General features: G+C 46.5%; 1 protein-coding gene across 1 annotated transcript in view; it reads left to right on the forward strand.

Moving 5' to 3' along the window:
- The window catches only part of LOC8042731, a 351,040-nt gene that overhangs the window by 252,146 nt on the left and 86,304 nt on the right, over window positions 1-12,590 (forward strand). The window contains exon 3 of the mRNA XM_029972218.4: window positions 1,932-2,067. Coding sequence (XP_029828078.2) covers window positions 1,932-2,067 — 136 coding nt within the window. The remainder of the gene's footprint in view (window positions 1-1,931; window positions 2,068-12,590) is intronic.

A 12,590-nucleotide genomic window follows, 5' to 3' on the forward strand; every position in this document is an offset into this window, starting at 1 on the left:
GTTGCGTGACTTAACACGTAGAAGCAGAAACTGTTCGCTAAGTGTATTTGGTTTTTGCTATGACGCAAAACGTCCGTATGACGAAACCTAAGAACAAATCAGAAGTCGCCAAGCTAAACAGTCGGAAGTTTTTTTCCAGGTTACGATGGAATCGTATACAATATCTTCATGACAGTCCCCAACACCGCTCGGATATTTCGCCTTAGAGACCAACGGGCATACTTCTACATGTTCTTCGCGCGCTCCCAGACTTCAACCAGCAAAGGAAGAGAAATACGCACTTGAAACTACGATGCTCGGTGGAGACCGCTCGATCCACAAATCCTGGAAGTAACGAAAACGATCCCACCGACTTGAGAGGCCGTAGCCGTACTCAACAGACAAGGCTTAGCAAGGTCCTCGTCACTAGCTGCACACGACCGGCTGCCTCGTTAAATAAAAAAACTTTTCCCGCCACCCTTTTTATTTTTTTGCTAAGTGAACTCTTTTGGTATCAATTGCTCGAACCTTGCCCTAGATTTTCCGACTTGTAGGTGAGTCTTATCTTTTCGTCGTCCCCTTGTCATTTTTGAAGTGTTGTGCTGTGGTGGCGTACGCTCTCGTCGCAGTGACACACTCGTCGATTCTATTTGCTGCTTTCTGGGACGTACAGCTGAAATAAACACGGTATGAAATTGAATTACCCTCGCATCACCTGGTACGTAGAATTAATTTTTCGTGTATGTTCCATTTATTTCGAGGTGACGGCGGTACAAACGTCAACATAGATTGAGCTAGAACGTGTCTCGCTATAGCCAGGTTTGTTAGGCGATACGGGCCCGGCACTTCCTTTGCCGAAAAATTAACGCAGAAGGTAAGGCTAAAGTTGATGCCTCGCATGCGTAATATTTCAAAACTAGACTAGCTTTCACGACAAAAAGGCCCCCTTAAAAAGGCGCAAGCAAACTGGGGAAAAAAAACAAAAAAAAAACTGTGATCGGAATGCCAATTCAACAACTGCTCAACCGTTCTCGCGATTAATTTTTCTGTGTTCTGTCTGTTTCCGTCAGGCTAAAAAAGAAAAAAAGAAAAAAAAATGAAACTCGTCTGGGACCCATGCAGTCGCGGAATCTGTACATGTTTGTTCACTTAGCCTCGGACCCCACGACCGGTCAGTACGATAACACGAAGCTGGGTCACCTGGGTCCTGTTCCGTAAGCCGCGACGACACTGTTGTCGCGAAGCTGGAGTTCGATTTTGACAAGAGGTACAACGAAAAGAGTAGGTTGAAAGCAACCGTAAACTCTCGTTCGAAATAGAGAATTAAACGTGGATTGTGAATGATGCAACTCAACCTACATGCAACGAACGAAGCATAGAAGTGGTCAAGTGATCCTTGTGACTGCGTCACGACGAGGAGCCGTCAGGTCCCCCGCCCCCCCCCCCCCCCCCTCCCCCCATCTTCTCGGGGCTAATGCAGCCGAAAGAAGGGCCGTGATGGGAGCCACGACGTTTACAATAACCAAAATGTCTCCTGACACCTAAAAGATTTATGCCAACATTTAACGCATTTGTAAACGAAATGCTTTTTTTTTTTTTTTAACGGCCTTGCAATCCTTGTTTCGGACCCAATTTCAGCGCCGTTCTTCGATCAATTAAACAATAATTAAATAAATTTATAGATTTATCAATCGATAGATACATAAATCAAACAATCAATCAACTAACCAACAGACTAACCAATTCTTTTTTTTTTTGTCACAGTCACAAAACATTTTTTTTTTATTGAAGGGTCCAAAGGTACACAAGTGCCGAAACAATTTCGTCTGAAAGAGTGCCAATGGCCGATCATCATCGACAATGGTTCCGCGGCACGAAATACACACATACAACGAACGAGAACAGACGTTTTCACTAAGGCACTTTTTCTACGCTCACGGTTTTCGTTTTAGATGGTCAAGTCGCGGGAAGGCAACGTCTTCGTGGCTGCCGTGAACCTTTCCACGGAAGGGAACTACAGGTGCGAGGCCTCTGCCGAGGCGCCGTCTTTCCAGACCGTGGTCGGAGAACGCGAGGTCAAGGTGTTTGGTGAGTTGATTTTCGATCTTTACGGGTCAGTTATGCCGCCGCAGTCGTCGTGGTCTCGTGTGAGCGGTGGTGACGTTTCGTTGCCATCACGGAAACCGAAGCGGAAGGTATCGCATTGTTCACAGAAACACAAGTTAGCCTGTCTTGTCGCGCATAACATAACATGTTATATGCGAAAGCAGTATTTTTAAGCACTGAATCCTTTTACTGCGCTAGAACAAGAGAGCAAGAAATCTGGGCCACATTTGTAGTCGCGTTGAAGTTATCACTATTAACCGCGCCTGTCGAACATTTTAAATACGATTAAACCGTGTCTTGGTGTTACATAAAATGTCACAAACCAAATCTTTTCCGAGTCAGTTAAAACGGTAGGAGTGCAACCTTACTGCTCAAACTGATCGTGGCTGCATATATACTGACTCATGTTTACAAACAAACCGAAGCGCCCCTAGCGGACGCCACCGGCGCCGCGCATGCGCGATGGGGATGTGGGCAAGAAGCTCGCCGTCGCCCATAAACAAACCATTGAAATGCGATGTTGTCGGCGTCGGTGTGAGTCCCCCTGCTCTTTTTCGCGTTCGAATTGTTGATTCTACGTCTTCCTGGCGATGTCTGACTACTTGAGCGGCGTCAGCGAAATTACCGAGGCTCGCTACACCGCGAAATTTCGCGTGAACAATGTGACATGTTGCGATTCATTCCGCGTGGACGCCGCAGTATGCACGCTAAAAGCTCATTCACATAATGAGATTTCGCTCGCAATTTTCAGTCGCGACACCGCTCGGGCTGCAAAAGCGTGACCCGTAGCTGAGATGGTCGACGTCGATACTGAAAATCGCAAGCAGAATCGAACCAACTCAATTAGGCACAGCAAGTCAGTGATGGTCACTGGTAACAATGATCAACATCTCCTTGTATTTACTGTATACATCCAGCCTGCTTACCAACTTTCAAACTTAAGTCTTTTGAGGCCTGCACTTACTTCTTATAGCAATTACCGGGACATTTAATCTACGGGCCGGCGTCGTCTAAGAGAGCAGACGAAAAGCAGAAAGGTTTGAAAGAGCAGACGACAGTTCAAACGATCAGGCGGCCGTTTGAACTTGAAGACGCACTGAACGTAGTCTGCAGGTGGTCCGCAAAACTTGATGGTTTTCTGGCGTTCATGTTGGAACAAAACAAATAAATCTGATGACCACAAGTATCCTTAAATTCAACACAAAGTGCTTCCCGCCCAAGCAATCGTTGTCCGACGGCGTCTGCTTCTTCCTTTTCACGGCACATCTCCAGATTTTCGGACGAACCGAGCACGTAAAAACTGACCTTCAAACCTTTCTCGACGCTTTTGGTACGACCCTAGTCCCGGCGTTTTGACGAGAAGGCAGGTTTTTGTCTGGTTCCCTTCAAAACAACGCAGGAATACACGTCTGGCATGGGGACTTCTGCCCACAGCCCCAGACCGGAAGTGCGACCGACGCGCCACCACCGCGCCGTGACGTCACAGAGATGAGTTGGCGTATACATAATGTAAATTGCTTCTTTATTTTTCTTTTTTTTTTTTTTTTGTTTCTCCGTCGTCATGAGTGCCGGAGAAAGCTCTCGTTGATTCCTATTTAGGCTCCGCGAGACAGTACGTGAAATTTAATAATTTTATGAGGGCCGAAGACGCGTCGGTAAGCAAGAAAAAGTGCGCGTCTATAAAAGCAACAACCAGTCAACACAGGGAGAAAAGAAAAATGAAACCACGTACTTGTAGAGTCGAGGCAAGCTCGTCGTAGGTTTCGTTCGACGGGCCATGCCGGCGTATCGTCCGCTAAAAGGTCGTCTCCCGACCGCGGCCAGCGGCTTTAGCCCCGCCGGCACGGACAAGTTGACCCGGGATCAGAACCCGCGGACGTTATGTATATCTCTCCGCACCCGGAGGGCTTTGCCGGCAATGCGTTCTTTTTTCCTTTTTTGCTTGGCGTCGGCCCGCGATGCGATATTTCTCTCTTGGGGATCGGCGAAGGTCTGCGCCGTCGCGTCTATGAGTTTTCGGGACTTTGGCAGCGTGTGTGTATGTGTTCAAATATGTTTTCTCCAAGCAGACTCATTTTGAGAGAAAGCGCCACCTCACGTTCTGCCTCGGCCATTTTACATTCGCGTGTTTCGCATTCAGTCTAAGGAGAGCTACTTCGTCACCCCATAATATAGCCATCGAGCCCATAAAATAAATTTAACGCGAGGTATAGAAACGATCTGCCATTTCCGACACAGAATATATACCGTCGAAATAACCTTTAAATTCACGTTTCCGTTTTTTTTATTTTTTTTTTTTATGTGGAACAGTTTTGTACTTTGAATTACTTTTTGTTGTTGTTCTGCGGTATGCGTATACGGCAGGTTTATTAAACGTACGTTAAGGTATCACCACGTCTAACGCAGAAGAAATATAAAATGTCTAGCTTTATTTTGAGGTCGGTACATTGCTCTGAATTAATTGTGTTGTTTGTGTTGTGTGCTTGTTTATACAGCCGGTAGTTAGTGTACCCCAATCTGCGTCCGGTGTCTTAGCTGTAGATGAGCAATTTGGCCAGTTCACTACAGCCGCTAGCTTGGCGTCTTTAACGTGTATATTGCAGTAGTAGTACACGACCGCACGCCGGTACGATGCCCATGCAGATCGCAACAGGCAGTGGTGGGGATTGAACTCAGGAAGCTTGGTTCGGCAATGCCAACATTTGCTCCACGTGCTCCGATCTGGTGTGCGCTAGCCCACTCGGCCACCGATTCCCCCTATATCAGCATGCAGCACTGGTACAGCTTGCAGTATAATACTAATGATATGTTCAGAATAGTCTCGCATTGGCGCTGTTTCTGTAGCGTTCTTAATGTGACCGGCCTTAATGTGAGAGAAAAATGGGATGACGATTTTTCATCGTTCTGATTGTTTCAATACGGCCCTTGTGTGCACGTTCTATAATAGAAATGTAAAATGCACAAATGATATAAGAAAAAAATTAGCAGCAAAATGATGCATAGTTTAGGAAAGTAGTAATTAACTTTTTCTTTACGTTTTTGTTCTGATTCATCTTGAAATTTTGAAAATTAAAAGAAAAAAAATTGTAGAGCTTTCCCGCTTCACGTGAAGATGGAGTACCAACGAAGTTGTCATCTTTACGACGTCTAAAACGATGCCTAGAGGACGATGTTTAGGACAACCTCAAAGACGACGTTTAGGACGACTCAAGAATGACTTCTAGGACGACCTCGAGGGAAACCTCTGGACGACCTCGAGGACGACGTCTAGGACGACTTCTAAAACGACCTCGAGGACGACACCTAGAGGACGTCGACCTCTACGCGTCGTCCTCGAGGACGAATTCTAGGACAACGCCTAGAGAAATTCAGCATTTCCACTATGGTGAAAACCAGAGTGGAAAGGCTGGAGAGGTTGCCGCCGTCGCTCATAGATGGCGGTAGCTGTCTGGAGTTTTGTGTCGCCATTTGTTCGCGTCACGGACACGATACTGGGGAAACTTGCCCTTAACAGCTCTGCTGTAATACACGTGTTTAATCGAAACTGTCTGCAAGTCAAATGTGCTATTCGATGATATTATAAAGAAAAATGGGCCAAACTCACTTCTGCCGCTATGCTGATTCTCGAAGAAATGTGTTAGCATTTCGCGCAGCGGTTATATATATAACCATAGCCTCCTCTATACTGACAAAGCCTGGCAGTTCGACGACGGAGCCATAGAGTGACCGATTGCAGATTTGGATTGCGAGGATCTGGTAGCACACTACATTTCTCGGGAGCTTGTAGTCAGCGCACAGCCTCTGCAGCGACGAGTACCAGAAACATGGTTTTCAAACCCGACTAGAAAAGAAGCCGTAGCGCCAGGAACTCAAGGAGCACGAGCGGATATTCTATCGTCGGGACAGGTGTGTTTCGGCGTCCCGCCACAGCGGGGAGCCTGTTACATGCTTCTCCTCTCATCAGTTGTCTGCCGCTCTACCGTTTCACTTTCGGCAGCCGCATCTCGTGGCGATCTGCCAGGCTTTGTTAGTATAGAGGAGGCTATGATATAACAAAGCATGGTGGATGCAGCCTCTCAGCACTTTTCCGCGGGGTGAACATTCCCGAAACCCCTCTTCTCCCTGATGCGAGCAGGCCATTTTATTTTAGGTGTGCATGAAGGACGTGCGCGCGATGCACGTAGAGTGACAGAACCATTTTGTTGTGCGTATATATTTATTCACCTGGAACGTTCGTTTAATCTTGCGGTGGATTGATCATGCACATGAGCGCCCATGCAACGTGAAGTGAGCCACACAGGCCGCCGTTTGAATGTTATGTACCAGTCAGTGTCCGCTCCCGAACGTTGACAGCCTCGGTTGGAGTCAGCACACCTTCCCCCGATCGGCGCGTACGGTTCGCATGCTGTTGTCTTAGGTGGGCCAACCTCCAGTTCCGAACGTCGACGGTTTCATGGAAACGGCGTCGTCGGTCCTCTTGGGCCTTACTTTGCCGCGCGTGTTGTGTATAGAAGGCCGACGACACCGTTCGCTTACGGCCTGGTGACATGCTAAGGGTACATGCCCGTCAAGAACGGCGTGGCAGGCGTGGCAGGTCGAAGAACGGAACCGCAGCCCGTGTGCCCCGTGTGCGTCCGCAGGTCTTTAAATCCGGAAGCAGAAACTTCTGAGGGCGTCCAAAGCGCGCACCCTATAGCCCTTCCTCACCACGCCCACCGTTTGTCGGCGCTTGTAGAAGGTGGATCGTAGCCAGTTTCCACAGCCAACGCGACAGTGGCGCCATCTCAGGGCGATTTTGCGACCTTTGGTTAGTCCAAATCAATCCAAGGTTAGCGCATGCATGAGGGGACTAACACTAACGCATAAAAAAAAAAGTAATATTTTTCGGAATAAGGTGTAGAACCTCGCGCGTCCGATGCTTGGAGACCGCTCAAGGAGAATTTGACTCCATCGCTCCCATGCAACTTGCCCTAAGCACTTTATTTAGTTATGATCCTTAATGACGCCACCTTGCATCTGTGTATCTAAACATGGGGCTGACAGTACTTTAAATATTTTTTTAATACCGTTGACCATTTTTGGCCAACATTTTGGTGAACATATTTGGCCATATCGTTGACCGTTTTTTTCATATCGTTAGTCAACGATCGCAGTCTTATTTAGCTGCCATGCGATAAAAGCCTCGTGATATGATTGGGGTTGTGGGGATTTTTTATACAGCGTGTAGTTGGTCAGCCATTAAAGTTGCGACAAGTCACACGCTGTAGATGAGCAATTTAGCCAGTGCGGTACAACCGCTAGCCTGGGGTCTTTAACGTGCACCACGCAGTAGTGATACACGACCGCACGCCGGTACGATGCTCATCCAGATCGAAACGGGCAGGGGTGGGGATTGAACCCAGGATCCCTGGGTTCTGCAGCGCGAGCTTTCGCTCCACGCGCGTCGAGCTGGGTGTGCGCTTCAGCCCACCCGGCCACCGATCCCCCCACTCATGATATGATGTTATATATGCCGCATTCATAACGTAATATTGTCTTAGACCTCCGTTTCAAAGGTATTCCCACCGAATGTCTTGATAGTATGAGAAATCGAACGACCGCAAAGGGCACACGAATAGACAAAACTACGAAACGGATATAACAAGCATTTAAGTGCCTTTGGTATGAAGTTCTTAGAAAAAAAACGTAAAACGAGGGTATATATTACGTTTCGGATTAATTACTTTTTTCAGATTGTGTGTTCAATTACAGTCATTGTCCCTCATCCCCAACTTTCTTGGACATCACCGCTTCGGCGCACACACTAAAATGAGAATTCCACCTGAACAACAAACATCGCAATGTTTTCATGGAATATTTGAGATGACAGTCATAAAATATCATTAAGCAGTAATTGAACTTTTGGACGCGTATAGTTTTTTTCCACGGCTCTAAAATCTTACTTAAACTGATTCCTATGAGCCCCATTAACAAAATTGTCAAGTTTTGCTTTTCCTTGCAAAATATCGTAATTTTCCGGAGGAGTTTAATTGCGTGGATATCATAAGACGAAAATCAATTAAAATGTTGATACTTCATTTAAAACGTTTTATTGCACGGATCTGTTCACTTCATACTCACTAACTGTCATCACACTGCCAGGGTAACATCTAATAAATTTATTTTGAGCCCGCCTAGCCGTGCGTCACGTAGAGAACTTTTTAGGTGCGTTTGTTTCACAAAATATATCAAAATACTTGCGTAAAAAGCTACTAAAATCTCCCTTCTAAGTATCGTCGCGTCTTGATCACAGCAGCACAAGGTAACATAAGCGCCGACTACGGCGGGGGGGGGGGGGGGGGGGGGGGGAAGGGGGGCTCAAAGGTTCGCGCCCTTATCCCCCCCCCCCCCCCCCTCGATCCCACACACACACCCATATAAAAATACCCTCGCTTCGGGAACCGCTGGGTACACCCTCACCTCTTCCCCCTCCCCGGAAATAAAAAGCTTTTCGCCTATGCAAGGTAGGCGTATAATCGCGAAAAACTACAACACTTCACAGTTCCGTCATACCCCTAATCACGCATCTATGGAACCACCTTCCAGCGTCTGTGGTAACTTTATCTTATGACGTCGCCTGAACTCTCTTAACAGTGTCAGTACTCTAGTTTTGTATTAAAGGGCAACTCCGGTCCATACTTTCGATTTTTGGATTATGACTGTTTTTAGTGCAGTCAGCGTCCCTGAATTGCAAGGTGTAATTTTTTTCTCGTTATTGTGCTTAGTTTTAAAGATATCGACGCCTCAAAGTTTTGTTTGGGGCGCGGCCAACAAAACCGAAACTAGCCGCTCGAGGCCCCGGCCACACTGGAAATCAGCCGCTATGTGAACGTGACGTCAGGATCGTTCTGGTTCAACAAGTAGGCAGGCTGAGCGGCACTTACTTCTGTTGCGCTAGCCATCTAAAGATAGGAGGTAAGCTGATTTTGTTTTAATTCTGTATACGTGGTAGTTATCCAGCATATGAGTGCGTATACCCAAAAGCTAGCGACTGGAAATCCCGTGACCTCATTCGGTGCCGTACTCGGTCGCCGCCGCCGTGCTTGCGCTATGCCGTACTCGTCGCTTGTAGATCCAAGAGCTAGCGACTGGTAAACGAGTGAACTCGTTCGGTGCCGTACTTGGCGGCTGTAGCCGTGCGTGCGGTGTTCCGTACTCGTCGCTAGGCCTAAATTGTCATTGGGGCTCCTTGGATAAAGCGGCGTTGCTCTACGCGGCGCCGCCAGTGAGGTGCAGTACTGGAGGCCCTCTCGCTTTCGCGCTGCGGGTCAGTCCCAGACACGAAGCTTTGAGGCTCTCGCGGCGTGGGCCGCGGCGCCCGAACACACGTGCGCTGGGCTGTACACGTCTGTTTTTTCGTTCTTTTTTCCTGGGGCGCGTAAAAGCCGAAGTCCAAAGTCCACTCGTTGAACAGCGTTCACCCACACCTTCTCCAATTTCCGGTCTGTTTGAAACTTGTGAAAAAGCACCTCCGGGTTGCGCAGCGAGTTGTTTGAGCAGCCCACAGCGCTACAAATTGTACTCGGTTGTTGTACAGGAACAGCGTACAAGTTGTACAGGAACAGCTGGGCAGTCTTGAGCGCACCGAGTTGCTCGCTAAAACGAGTCCTGGAGTCCTCACAAGGGCAAAGAAACAAAAGGCTATACCAGCTACACGGGCTACAGATAAAAGCAACGGCTAAACACGCCAATCAAAAGCCGAAGTAGCGGTGGTAGCGGCTCAAAGAAGCGCATTTCGCGCAACGCCCGGACCGGAAAAAAAAAATGAGAACGATAATGACGTCACGGCCCAATGTTACTTTAGCGATCGGCAACCCGCTGGCCGCCCGCAAAAAAGCAGCGGCTCGTGGCGGATCGCATTTTTATTATCGTCATTAGTTGAGAATGCGGCATCCCCCGGACGCAATATTTTGGCTGGGGTCGTATTTTGTGTCACTACAGCGATACCAGTTGCCCTTTAACAGCTAATTATTTGCCTTCTTATGATTTGTTGTTTTTTGTTCCTATTTTATATGCCCGTACTCCACTCCCCTCTGCAATGCCCTGCTCACCTGAAGAGTACTTGAAATAAATAAATAAAATAAAATCTAGTATCTTCTATAAAAAAAAAGAAGTTTCCTTATTAAAGCGGCGATGTGGGCTAGCTGGCTCATGCTTAAAGAAAAGAAAATATAGCGAGCAAAGCACGAAGACAGAAGGAGAAGTAGTAGACAGGAAAAGTACTGATTAGCCTGCCCAACGGTGCAATCAGACCTTCGCCTTAAACACAGCGAGTTAGGCCTCACTGGGCCCAGCTGGGCGAATGCCTCCTCCGTCTTCCGCCGCCTAGCAGCGCGCTCCCAGAGGAGGTGTCGTAGGGTTGCGAGGGGACCAGATGGTTAACAACCTTAAACCGGGAACACAGTGCCTTTATCGCTCAGAGCTTTATGTAGCCTAGTGTGCAGAGATTTTACGTCACGAATCTCCAATTTATTCAAGGTTTGTGGTTTTGATTTTGTCGGTCTCGTTTCCGTTGTACTCTTGGTGCACGTGACGATACGAAGGTTGGCTCACCGGAGAAGGTACTTGTTGCCGGGCGTCTGTTGCTGGTCATCTAAGGTTGCGTCTGCAACCACTGACGAGCATAGTGCAATGTGAAGGTATATTGTTGTCGCTATTTTGTAGTGCTAGAACTGACTTGCAGTTATTTTTTTTTTATTTAAAACTAAGAGCGTTGATTCGTGCAAAGAAGCTCTTCTCTTTTTTTTTTTTTTTTTGCCAACTGAGAGTTTTGCAGAATGCTGCTGTTTCTTATATATAGAACTGGCCTGGGGAAGAGGAGTTGGGAAAGTCCCGGGAACAGTCTGAGGTGCTCCTCTCTAGTTTTGCGGTCGGGGAGGAGTCGGGAAGCTGAGTCCAACGTTTAAAAGACATTGTGTTTCCATGTGAGTTTTCTTTCTTTACTGTGCTGCGGTAAGAGGACGTGCTTGGCAAATAATCTCTCGATAAACTGGACATCTAGACAATTTGGGAGACATCGCCACCTCTGGTCAAGCGAAGACGGGGAACGAGAGATGAAACTTTATGTCTTGATGTAGTTTGGCTTCGGTGCGCCTTTAGACCGTAGCTGGTATTAAGTTTACTTTTGATATTCCTACCAATTGTCCAAATGGGAGGCGAGCACGTGTTTGGTAAGTTTTGCATGCATTACCTTGTTTTACTTTGTTTCGTTTTGTTAGAAGTTCTTGTTTAAAGTGCAGACTAAATAGTTCATAGGTGATTCACTCTTATACCCTGTCGTCGCCTCCCCCGTTCACATGCACACCGGGCGTGGCACTATCACCTGTCAATCGGTCGAACCATTTTTTTTTTCATTTTACTCTATTTTATTTAATACACCTACAGGGCCCGTTTAGTGCATTACATAAAGGGGGGAAGGTCAGTAATATTATACAATATAATACAGGCAAAAAATACATTCAGAATAAATCAGTTACTAGTTAAGAGTGACAAGCATTGATAACACAAAAAACAAAATAAGTTGTGAGTTTCGCCCTTATCACGTTTTACCACTGCTTTGTGACAGGCTGACCCACAATCTTGTGACATTGGTATACATCCGTTAACTTATACAGACGGTAGTCCAAACGAGCTGTTGCAGAGTGCTGTTAAATAAACACCTTATTTGACGAAAAATGTATCTATTAGGTTGAAGTTCATGTCCTTTTCCCCCAAAACAGACATTTAGAATGTATTACAGAGAAAGCAAATAGGGAGGGTGGAGAGGACAAACCGTATGCACCATACATGACAGCAACATGTTTAAGAAAACAATCTTCACTTAGTAAACATAAACACATTTTACACCAGTTGGAGATAATTATTGTTAGCGCTGCTGGTAGATCTGAGCAAACTGGAGGAAACACGACGAAAAAACTCACAGAAGCAGACTGATTTTTTTTTACAAAATATTAGATTACTTTCCGTAACAATACTGCCAAGGAGTAAGTGCCACAGCGATGCAAGTCTCCATCGCATTTCAAGAGTTACGTAAATCTGCCCCAAATTCGAATAACCGAGTCTTACACGAGAGGTGTTCGCCAAAGCCTGATTGGTAGGGAGAAAAAAAAAAGCCGTTTTTATTAAAATAGTCCATTGCTTGCGATTAGATGTGATTTTTTGTTGTTGCACGGAACACTTGTAAGAAAGTCGAGGGTTTAATTAGATGCATTATTACGATTTACTGGGTTACGAACGAGCGTGGCTTCTGCAACCTTCCAATAACTGGGTACTCCTTAGAGCTCCCGCAATGCTAAAAAAAGATGGTATTCAAAGTATAAAGTGTTGTCTTTGGTTAGTTTAAAAAACTGCCCTCAGGGGTTATCGTTGCCTTAAAGGGGCCATGAAATGATTTGTATACTTTCGCCTAAATACTACTCAGGATCACTACCTAACTTTAATAACCGAATATACTTCCTTATTTTTTA

Source organism: Ixodes scapularis, unplaced genomic scaffold (genome assembly GCF_016920785.2).
Source record: "Ixodes scapularis isolate PalLabHiFi unplaced genomic scaffold, ASM1692078v2 PGA_scaffold0__279_contigs__length_252992795, whole genome shotgun sequence".
Classification (NCBI taxonomy): Eukaryota; Metazoa; Arthropoda; class Arachnida; order Ixodida; family Ixodidae; genus Ixodes; species Ixodes scapularis.